Source organism: Chiloscyllium punctatum, chromosome 2 (genome assembly GCF_047496795.1).
Source record: "Chiloscyllium punctatum isolate Juve2018m chromosome 2, sChiPun1.3, whole genome shotgun sequence".
Classification (NCBI taxonomy): domain Eukaryota; kingdom Metazoa; phylum Chordata; class Chondrichthyes; order Orectolobiformes; family Hemiscylliidae; genus Chiloscyllium; species Chiloscyllium punctatum.
The window spans coordinates 124510119-124522104 of NC_092740.1; the positions used below are offsets into that span (position 1 = coordinate 124510119).

Here is an 11986-nt window from a genome sequence, read left to right on the forward strand (position 1 = left end):
GGACACAGAATTTAAGTAAAAGATCAAAGTATCATGCAACTGGTGCGATGTATTAGATAAATCTATATGGTAACGACTTGAAGCCACCTAGATTTGTCTAATACATCACATCAGTTGAATGACACTTTGATCTTTTACTATAAATTCTATGTCCTGTGATCCTGCCCCACTAGCTACCTGATGAAGGAGCAGTGCACCGAAAACTTGCACTTTCAAATAAACCTGTTGGACTATAACCTGGTGTTGTGTGATTTTTAACTTTATCCACCAGTCCAACACCGGCACTTGGTGAAAATTGAATGCATTGTCCCAGTATCTGATGAAGTACACTGAGGATGTGATGAAATAAAGTAGGAAGAGGTTTGTGGGGCATAACTGTTGGTAAGGAGCAGTTGGCCCTGTGCTGCAAGTTCTAATTGTGTTTGTTTCTGCTCCATTTAGGTGCATTTATTATTTGCTGGACTCCAGGCCTGGTTTTACTGCTGCTCGATGTGTTCTGCTCTGACTGCAACGTCCTCACTTACGAGAAGTTCTTCCTGCTGTTGGCCGAGTTCAACTCTGCAATGAACCCCATCATTTATTCCTACCGCGACAAGGAGATGAGCGCAACGTTCAAGCAGATCTTGTGTTGTCAGCGCAATGAGGGCAGCAACAGCGCGGCCGAAGGCTCGGACCGTTCAGCTTCCTCCCTCAACCACACCATCCTGAGCGGGATACACAACGACCATTCTATGGTGTAATTGGGGACGAGAGGATCACACTGATCACTGCAAGGCGACCAAGATGGAGGAGAGACACAGATGTGAACCAGCTGTGGACAAGTGAATTAAACACTGAAGTCTAAATACTAAATAAGCACCAGCGGCCAATTTACAAACTAATATGAGACATTGACCAGTATTCCTGCTTTAGTAGGTCATAGTGTGAGACATCTTTCATAACACCAGTTGAAGTCTTAAGTACTTATGTTGTATTATCTGCCAAACTGTAGAAATTGTGGCTTATTAATAATATAATAATCTTATTTTATTCACCCATATCAGCATGCTTAAGAAGGACTTTTGCAGAACAGGCAGATGCAACCTTTTATTGCTTCATGTTAATACTCACTGATTAAGCAAAACTTCTTATAAGCACCAGAAAGTTATGATTGTTCCCTCTGAAGAGACTGTTGGTTGTTCTTCAGGGCATATAAACTGTGCAAGTCATTAGTAATCTTTGAAACGTTTGTGCCTTCTCAGTCTCTGTTTTTAATTTAAAAACAGCAGTTGCTCCCAAGCTGACACGATTTGATTTTTGATTTCAACATTCAACCCTCTGCAACCATGTGTTCTACAGGACATCTGAGAAAATGGTACAATTAACTATTCTGTAACAGCAAATGAGGTTTTGTTTTATAGAGTATTCTGGATTTCAATCGTTAGGACCTATTGAATAAATAGTTCATTGTTTCAAGCAAGACTGCCGCGTTAGCTTTTAAATTGCTGCTCATTGCACTCCACATTGGTTGCCATATTACAGTTAAAACGTAAAGTTACAAATGGAAAGTGGGTTTTGAATGTGTAAATTTGTCAGCAAAAAAATGAACTATTTATTTAGTATGGACTGATGTGTTTTAAAATGCCAGTGACAAACTCTATTGCCCTGTTATTTGATTTCAGACGCTTGAGCTTGGTGTGCTCCACACGAACAGGTTTCAGTTCCTTGTGAAATCCAAGTAGGCAAGATACTTTGTTGATACGTCCCGCAAATTGACAAGACTCGTGCAGACCTGCACTCTACATTATTATTGCCAAAGGAGATGTTACTAAGTGTTCCGTGTTACGTTCAAGATTGTGAATTCTCCTTTTCAGTTCTACTTCCATTATCACAAGTATATTTAGTTCAATGGCTTCATCATTCACACCTCCCCCACCTCAGAAGGTGCCTAGTGCCTATTTGTGTTGCAGAGTTACCTACTATGGAGTTAGTTTGGAAATTTGAGCATTGTAAAATTCCTAACCGCTAAAAATAAGGGATGATGCATGAATATGGCATGGCATGGAAATCCAGTAACTCTTTTGATTGTGTTCCTTCGGTTTGTATTTTGAACCAACCCCACTGTTTGTAGCAGATGAATACTGGTGCTGCTCAGTTAAGCAATTCTCCTTTGCACTCAAATTAATAGATCGATTGAAATGAAGAACCATCCCAAACACTACTACAATTTTCAATGGTGGGATGGGAAGGTTGGAGAACTTGTCGTTTTGTAACCATTCGATGTTGGATGCAATTCTGCTTGGGGTTTTTTTTTTGTTTAACATAAAGGTGCCTTAATATTTAATGCTTTTGACATGTTGAGTGTCTGTAAACTTGTGCATTGCCTATGCATTACTGGACCATTACTGCAATTTGTAATGTGTAATGCCTATAATTAACTGTGCATTCTCATTAAATGGTGCACCAGGATTGGAGATTTTGACCTGTATTCCTTTCCCAGATCTTTACTATTTAGTAATTTGTTTTGTATATTTCATGGATTAGGTACAATTTATACAAGTTTAAATTAGTATTTTTGACTAGGCAAGGTGTTTTTCAAGAATAATTTTTTGTGCCCAAGTTGTTCAGAATAGTTTCTTTAAATTATGACAGGTTTTGTATTGAGTTTAACTTCCAAGTATTACCATGTTATCACAAACTATGTAATTATGCTGCGACCTAGTGCACAAGGAGTTCAAAGTAGTATTTTACAATCTCTGCACTGGTGGTGTAAAATATTAGAACTAATAGTAATTACTACAGAAACTATTCACCACTATGGAATATAACAATTTATAATCAGGTCATAATGCATTGACTTTGTAGCATTACCTAGTGCTAGTACATGTTTTACATAGCTAACTTTTAAATTTATATCAATAAATGCTACTGGGACATTTAAGTCCTGATTTTATAACATGTTTAATGTGTTCCCTTTAACTGGGGACTGGCCTGCTCACACCTTTTTTGCATCCAAGTTAGCTGAATCTTTTCGTGTTCTGTTGCACCTTAATCCAGATTTACCCAGAAAAAGCAAGAGGGATCAAAGTGGGACTGACTAGGAATAGAGAGTGTTTGAGAAATTGAAAAGATTACACTGTTTGTAGTTGTAATTAGGCCAAGGAAGCCAATTAATTTTCAGGAGGTGCTAATGTGAACTGGGACTGATGTGCACTTGGGTCAGAAGACAGTTGAACTTATTACTTTGAAGGATTATTAAATGGAAGCTTCAAATGTGGATATTATATCCAAAATAGAGAAATGTACATTACCAACGGCTATGAAATTCCTCCTATTCCCACTCCACTAGCATTATCAGGCATCCCCCATTTCTTACTATAAATGGGGTCTCTATCAAGAAATGGACAGACTTCCAGAAAAGTAATGGAATACAGTGGGACCAGATCTGAGGATTTTCACCAATCAACACTAACTTTTTTTCTAATTCTCTAATTTAACTTGAGACTGTATTTTCAAAAGGTCATTTATGCTGACACAAAATTGTATTTCAAATGCAATGACAGATTTCTGGAAAACAAGATAAGGTCTATGTAACACTTTGCGCATTGAATTCTATTGGAGGCTTAAAAAATCTTATGTGAGCTGTTCAAAGATCTAAGGACCACTTTTGCAGTTATATTCTGTATGTAACCATTATGATGGAAGTATCAATATCTTAACATACAAAATCAATGGATTATCTCAGCATAAATTAATAATATTTTATCACTTCCCATTGATGTTTCCTTATGTGATTTTTTAAAAATTAAAAATAAAATTTCCTTGGATAGAAAATGTTTGCAAATCTTTTGCACTTCTCTGTAATTTGTTCAACGTGCCTTATGTTCGTCCTTTGCCATGCAATTTATAATGCACAACGTGGAAAGGACAAAACCGTGGAAGCTTGGAACAATTTGTTCAATTCAGGAACAGTGACAGACAAAATTTATGTTAGCAGCTGTTGATTGGTTTGCTACGAATTGTTACGTCTTCCATTTACCTTCCCTAGGCAACCCAAGAGACTGCCTGAAAGCGAACTGTCACTAATCAAAAATTTAGGAGTAGGAAAGCTTAAAGGTGGTGTCTCTTGGACTGATCGCCATTAAGGTTTCTATGAGCATGCAGTGCTATTTTTCATTCTCACCATTGATGTGAAAAAGTAATCAAACGCATTATGGCTACAAGGCAAAAAAAGGGGTATGCTGATTGGGTGGGATGAAATAAAGTGGGAAGATAAGCACTAATACAGGCATATGAACATTTGAACATACGAATTAGGATCAAGAGTAGGCCATTCAGGCCCTCGAGCCTACTCTAATATTCAATAAGATTGTGGCTGATCCGACCATGACCTCAACTTCATTCCTGTTCACCTGTTAATCTTTCACCCCTCGCTGAACAGGAATCTAACTCCCTCTGTGTTAAAAATGTTCAGGGGTTCTACTTGCATTACCTTTTCAAAAAGAGGGTTTTAATCACTCAACCCTCTGATAAGAATTCACCTCATCTTGATTTTAAATTGGTGACCTGCGGTCTTTAAAGAATCAAATTGAGGATTTGGTTAAGAAAAAGAAGGAACCATATATTAGGTATAGACAGGATAGATCGAGTGAATCCTTAGAGTATAAAGGAAGTAGGAGTATACTTAGAGGGAAATACTAAATGAGTATTTTGCATCAGTATTTACTGTGGAAAAGGATATGGAAGATATAGACTGTAAGGGAAATAGATGGTGACACCTTGAAAAATGTCCATATTACAGAGGAGGAAGTGCTGGCTGTCTTTAAACGGGTAAAGGTGGATAAATCAGGTGTGCCCCAGACCTCTGTGGGAAGCTAGGGAAGTGATTGCTGGGCCTCTTGCTGAGATATTTGTATCATCGATAGTCACAGGTGAGGTGCCAGAAGAGTGGAGGTTGGCTGACGTGGTACCACTGTTGAAGAAGGGTGGTAAGGACAAGCAAGGGAACTATAGACCAGTGAGCCTGATATCGGTGGTGGGCAAGTTGTTTTTCAGACTGGAGGCCTGTGACCAGTGGAGTGCCACAAGGATTGGTCCTGAGTCCTCTACTTATTGTCATTTATATAAATGATTTGGATGTGAGCATAAGCGGTATACTTAATAAGTTTGCAGATGACCCCAAAATTGGAGGTGTAATGGACAGCGAAGAAGGTTACTTCGGATTACAACAGGATCTTGATCAGATGGGCCAATGGGCAGAGAAGTGGCAGACGGAGTTTAATTCCGATAAATGCGAGGCGCTGCATTTTGGGAAAGCAAACCTTAGCCGGACTTATACACTTAATGGGAAGATCCTAGGGAGTGTTGCTGAACAAAGAGACCTGAGAGTGCAGGTTCATAGCTCCTTGAAAGTGAAGTCACAGGTAGATAGGATAGTGAAGAAGGCATTTTGGTATGCTTTCCTTTATTGGTCAGAGTATTGAGTACAGGAGTTGGGAGGTCATGTTGTGGCTGTACAGGTCATTGGTTAGGCCACTGTTGGAAAATTGCTTGCAATTCTGATCTTCCTATCGGAAAGATGTTGTAAAACTTGAAAGGGTTCAGAAAAGATTTACAAGGATGTTGCTAGGGTTGGAGGATTTGAGCTATAAGGAGAGGCTGAACAGGCTGGGGCTGTTTTCCCTGGAGCGTCGGAGGCTGAGGAGTGACTGTATAGAGGTTTACAAAATCATGAGGGGCATGGTTTGGATAAATATACAAAGTCTTTTCCCTGGGGTTGGGGAGTCCAGAACTAGAGGGCAAAGGTTTAGGCTGAGAAGGGAAAGATATAAAAGAGACCTAAGGGGCAACATTTTCACACACACGGTGGTACGTGTATGAAATGAGCTGCCAGAGGAAGTGGTGGAGGCTGGTACAATTACAACATTTAAAGAGGCATTTGGATGGGTATATGAATAGGAAGGGTTTGGAGGGATATGGGCCGGGTGCTGGCAGGTGGGACTAGATTGGATTGGGATATCTAGTCAGTATAGATGGGTTGGAATGAAGGGTCTGTTTCTGTGCTGTACATATCTATGACTGTATCTCTTGTTCTCTATTCTCCCATAAGAGGAAACACCCTCTCCACATCCATCCTGTCAAAGTCATTTAGAATTTTGGATGTTTCAATCAAATCATCTATTATTCTAAATTCCAGCAGATACAATCCTAGCCTGTCCTACCTTTCATCATAAGCCAAATCCCAATGTCCCCCTCTTTCCTTGTATTGGTTTAAAATCTTCTCTGAAATACTTCCAATGCATTTACATTTTTTAATATAAATAAGGTGGTGAACAGTATGCACAGTACTCCAAATGCTGTCTCACAAGTGCACTGTATAACTGAAGCATAACCTCTCTACATTTGTATTCAATTCCCCTAATAATAAATGATTACATTCTATTAGCTTTCCTGATTACTTGATGTACCTGCACACTAACATTTTGTGAGCCTTTTATAAGGATACCCAGATTCCTCTGCATCTCCAAGCTCTGTAATCTTTCAGTTTAGGTATTGTTTTCTTATTCTTCCCACACAAAAAAATGGACAATTTTACTTTTCCATATTATGCTCCATTTACCACATCTTTGTCCATTTGCTTATCATCTTATATCCTCTTTACAACTTACTTTCCTTACGTTTTGTTGTGTCATTAGTGAATTTGACAATCATATCCTCTGTCTTTTCATCCAAATTGTTTATATAAATTGTAAACAGTTGTGGGCACAGCACTAATACCTGTGGAACATTTCTCATTTCATCTCCCAACTGAAAAAGAGCCACTTTATACCTACTGCAGCTCCCTCTTAGCTAGCCAGTATGCTATCTCCTACATAATGAGCTTTTTATTTTCTAAATAATCTTTGATGTGGCACTTTATCAAATACCTTCCAGAAATCCAAATACAGTATACCAACTGGGTTTCATTTATCCATAGGATGAGTTGGCTCCTCAAAGAACTGCAAATAGATTGATCAAACATGACCTTACTTTCACAAAACCATGTTGAGTCTGCCCGCTTACCTCGAACTTACCCTTATTGCAGGGCATTTAGATATTAGCAGCTCCTGATGTTTTCCCTATGTCTAATGTTAAGTTATCTGGCCTTTAGTTTTACTCTTTCCTGTCTTCCTTTTTGAATGAGATAATTATATTGGCTATCTTCCAGTCTAATGGGGCCATTTCCAAATCGAGGGAATTTTGGAATATTAAAGCCAATGCATTTGACTATCTCACTAGTCATTACATTTTAAGTTGAAGTCCAACAACACCTGAGCACTTGTCAGCCCAGAGTTCCAACCATTCAACTCAGAATCACTTCTCTGGTAATAGTAATCTTCCTGAGTTCCTGCCTTCCTACCAATTCCTCTTTTGTCTTGCTTCTGCGATGTTACTTTCATCCTCTACAGTGAAGACTAATGCAAAATACCTGTTCAATTCATCTGCCATTTCCTTATTTTCCATTATTAATTCTCTACTCTTTCTATAGCATCATTGCTCTTTTCTGTAATTATTTCTAGAATATTTGCTATAATTTTTATATTTCCAACTAGCTTTCTCATGCTATAATTTCTCTTGATTTGTTAAAAAAAAATCTGTTCCGTCTAACAACCTCATTTTTAGCAAAATCCTATGCTTTCTCTGTTTTGGTTTGTGATCTTTAACCCTTTTTAACAGATAGTTGGTGAAATACAGTCAGTTCACTGTTGCATTGATCCTTTCATCGCTTGTTTACAGGAGCATGACCCACTTCCATCTAGAAGGACAAGGACAGCAGATATGTGGGAACACCACCATCTGCAAGTTCCCCTCCAAGTCACTCACCATGCTGCTTTGGAAATATGTTGCTGTTCCTTCACTATTGCTGGGTCAAATCCTGCTGTTCCTTCACTGAAAACACTGTGGATCTACCTACAGATCTACCTACAGCACAAATAGAGTGCTGTAGTTCAAAAATGATTTGTAGACACTGCAAGATGTGTCTACAAGATGGGTGGCACAGTGGTTAGCACTGCTGCCTCACAGCGCCAGAGACCCGAGTTCAATTCCTGCCTCGGGTGACTGACTGTGTGGAGTTTGTACATTCTCCCCGTGTCTGCGTGGGTTTCCTCCCACAGTCTAAAAATGTGCAGGTTAGGTGAATTGGGTTTCCTCCGGGTGCTCTGGTTTCCTCCCACAGTCTAAAAATGTGCAGGTCAGGTGAATTGGTCATGCTAAATTGCCTGTAGTGTTAGCTGAAGGGATAAATGTAGGGGAATGGGTCTGGGTGGGTTGTGCGTCGGTGTGGACTTGTTGGGCCGAAGGGCCTGTTTCCACACTGTAAGTAATCTAATCTAATCAATGTTGACACGGATACTGCCATTACACCTGGGAACACCTCCCACCATGTACGTGGCAAGTACTCCTGCAACTCAGCCAATGCTATCTATCTCATACGCTGCAGGCAAGGATGCCCTGAGGCATGGTACATTGGCGAGACCAAGCAGAAGCTATGGCAATGGATGAATGGACACCGCACAACAATCAAGAGACAGGAGTGTTCCCTCCTAGTCGGAGAACACTTCAGTGGTCTGGGACATTCAATCTTGGAGGGTGGTCACCCAAAGGTCTAAGGCGGACTTCGGGGCAGGCAACAACAAAAAGTGGGCAAGCAGAGGCTGATAGCAAAGTTCGGTACCCATGGGAATGGCCTCAACCAGGACCTTGGGTTCCTGTGACACTACAGGTGACCCCATTGCACTACACACTCTTTCCCCTTCTCCCCCCCACCATCCACTGACACACACGCTCATGCAGACCCTCTCTCAAACACTCACACGTACACTCCCACACACATGACCTCTCTCAGACTTATACCCCTTTACATTCTCACTCACACTCTCTTCCACATACACACACTCACCACCCCCCCCCCCACACACACACCCACAGGCACACATACACATACAAGTTTGGGGGGTGAATTTGTACTTGCAGAATTACATTTTACTTTGCTCAAAAACTGCATGAATCCATGTAAGATTCTGTAAATCCATTTTTTAGATTAGAATCGGACTGACCATTGTGGCACAGACTGTCTCATACAGAGAAACTCACCTTTAATACATTAGCTGGGCTGACATGATACCAATTGTTAAAGTTCACTTGAGAATGTAACTTTTAAAAAGTTTTGTGATTTACATATAAAAGAACTGAAACCAACATGATCATTCTAAAAGATGAGAGAATTAACAAACAATCCAGGTCTTTTTCAATATATAAATTCATTTGCATCACTGTAAACTTTTGCTGTAAATTCTGTGTCTTACGATCTTATTCTTCACAACCACCTGATGACGGAGCAACACTCCGAAAGCTAGTGCTTCCAAATAAACCTGTTGGACTAGAACCTGGTGTTGTGTGATTTTTAACTTGGTGGTTCAAAAAGGCGGCTCACCACTGACTTTTCAATGGCATTGAGGGCTGGGAAATAAATGCTGGCCCAGCCAGTGACACCCAGATCCGATGAGTCAGTGAGAAAAAGGAAGTAACATTTGCCATTAACTGAGGTCATGGATTTTGATTGGGTTTGTTTGAGAGGGTGGTCCTCAGTTGAGGCAAAAGGAGGTCAAGTCAGAAGTATTCCCGTGAATTATGTCATCACTAGAAGAGATGCGACAGAGATGGTAAAACTGGGGCAATGTAATGAACTTCTTTCAGGAAGCAAGCAGGCTGTCACAACTACAACACTTAAGAGGCATCTGAATGTGTATGTGAATAGGAAGGGTTTAGGGGGATGTGGGCCAAATGATGAGAAATGGAACTACTGTAATTGAGGGTGCCTGGTAGGCATGGATAAGTTGGTCCAATGAGTCTATTTCCATGCCGTACAGCTCTATGACTCTAGGTGTAGTTGAGGTAATGTTGGGAATCAGTAGTTTTTTCCAATGGATATTAGTGGACAGCTTAGCCCCAGAAGTGGAAACAAAGAAATCAAGGAAGTTGAAGGAAAGAAGCAGAGATATACCAGATGAAGGTGAGTGAAGGATGAAAATTAGAAGCAAAATTGATGATTTTTTTCCAATTCCAGATGAGAGCAGAAAGCAGCACCAATAATGTCATAGAGATATATAGCACAGAAACAGACCTTTCGGTCCAACTTGTCCATGCTGACCAGTTATCCCAACCCAATCTAGTCTCATTTGCCAGCACTTGGCCCATATCCCTCTAAACCCTTCCTACCCAAATACCCATCCAGATCCCTTTTAAATGCTGTAATTGTACTAACCTCCACCACTTCCTCTGGCAGGTCATTCCATATACGTTCCATCCTCTGTGTGAAAATGTTGCCCCTAGGTCCCTTTTATGTCTTTCCTCTCTCACCCTAAACCTATGCCCTCTAGTACTGGACTCTCCCACCCCAGGGAAAAGACCTTGTCTATTTATCCTATCCATGCCCCTCATGATTTTATAAACCTCTATAAGATCACCCCTCAGCCTCTGACGCTCCGGGGAAAACAGCCCCAGCCTGTTCAGCATCTCCCTATAGCTCAAATCCTCCAACTGCAACATCCTTGTAAATCCTTTCGAGTTTTACAACATCTTTCTGACAGGAAGGAGACCAGAATTGCATGCAATATTCCAAAAGTGGCCTTTACAGCCGCAACATGACCACCCAACTCCTATACTCAATGCTCTGACCAATAAAGGAAAGCATACCAAATGCCTTCTTCAATATCCTATCTATCTGCAACTCCACTTTCATGAGCTATGAACCTGTACACCAAGGTCTCTGGAGAAAGAGTTGTAGAAGGGACCCCTGAGAAGGACAGGAATGTGAATGTTCCACATACCCTACAAAAAGACAGGCATAACTGGGACCTGCTGATACCCAGAGCCATACCTTTAAGCTGGAGGAAATGATACAAGTTAATGGTGAAGTTATTCAAAGTGAGAATTATTTCAGCCAGGTGGAAGAGGAAGATGGTGGATAGGGATAGTTCAGGCCTCCTTTCAAGGAAGAAGCAGACAACCTTGAGAGCATCCTGTTTAAGGATGGATGTGCAGATCCATGCTGAAAAGGAGGTAGAAACTGGAAATTGTGGAACTGATAGAAAGTAACAGAAGACTCCTGAATTTGGATTGGGAAAGTCTGAATGAGGGAAGAAAACATAGAGTCAAGATAGTTAAAAATTAACTCAGTGGGGCAGGGACAGGCTAAAACAATGGGTCCACCAAGGCAGTCCTGTGTGGGATTTTCACAAGGAAAGTACAAGTGGTCAGTGTGGGATTTGGGGACTTTAAGGTGAAAGCTGTGCAGATAAGATCTCCTGAGGAGATGAGGCCAGTGACTGCCCAGGGAAAAAATGCAGCTTGATGATCAAGTCAGGATGGTCTGTGATTTGGAGGGGAGCTTGCAGTTGGTGGTGTTTCCATCCATCTGCTGCATTAAGTGGTAGAGGTCATGGGTTTGGAGGGTGCTGTTGGAGGAGCTTTGGTAAGTTGCTGCATTGAATCTTGGAGATAGTACTCACTGCTGCCACTGTGCACTAGTGATAAAGGTTGTGAACGTTGGAAGATGGTCGATATGGTATCAAGTGTGCTGCATTATCCTGAATGGTGTAGACCTTTGTGAGCATTGTTGGAACTGCATTTTTACAAATGGTAAAGTGTGTGCCTTCACAATGCTGACTTTTGCTTGGAGATAGTGGACGCAAGAGGTGAAGAACTTGCCTCAGATTTCCCAGCCTCTGCCCTACCTGGTAGTCACGATATTTACCTAGCTGGTCCAGTTCAGTTTCTGAGCAATGGTAACCACCTGGATGTTGATAGTGGGATATTTGGTATTCCTTTGACGTATTTGGTTCAGCATAATTTCCCTTTTAATAAACTATGTTGGCTCTGACTCATCATCTAGCACCTGAAGTTTATTGGTCAGAGTATTGAGTACAGGAGTTGGGAGGTCATGTTGCGGCTGTACACGACATTG

The 11986-nt window shown here is 40.8% G+C and overlaps 1 protein-coding gene across 2 annotated transcripts in view; it reads left to right on the top strand.

Moving 5' to 3' along the window:
- lpar1 (lysophosphatidic acid receptor 1) overlaps positions 1–2448 on the top strand; it is a 100657-nt gene extending 98209 nt beyond the window's left edge. For both annotated transcript variants that reach the window (XM_072588109.1, XM_072588110.1), the window contains exon 4: positions 442–2448. In XM_072588109.1, coding sequence (XP_072444210.1) covers positions 442–740 — 299 coding nt within the window. In that variant the 3' untranslated portion in view covers positions 741–2448. The remainder of the gene's footprint in view (positions 1–441) is intronic.
- Positions 2449–11986: the final 9538 nt, after the last annotated feature.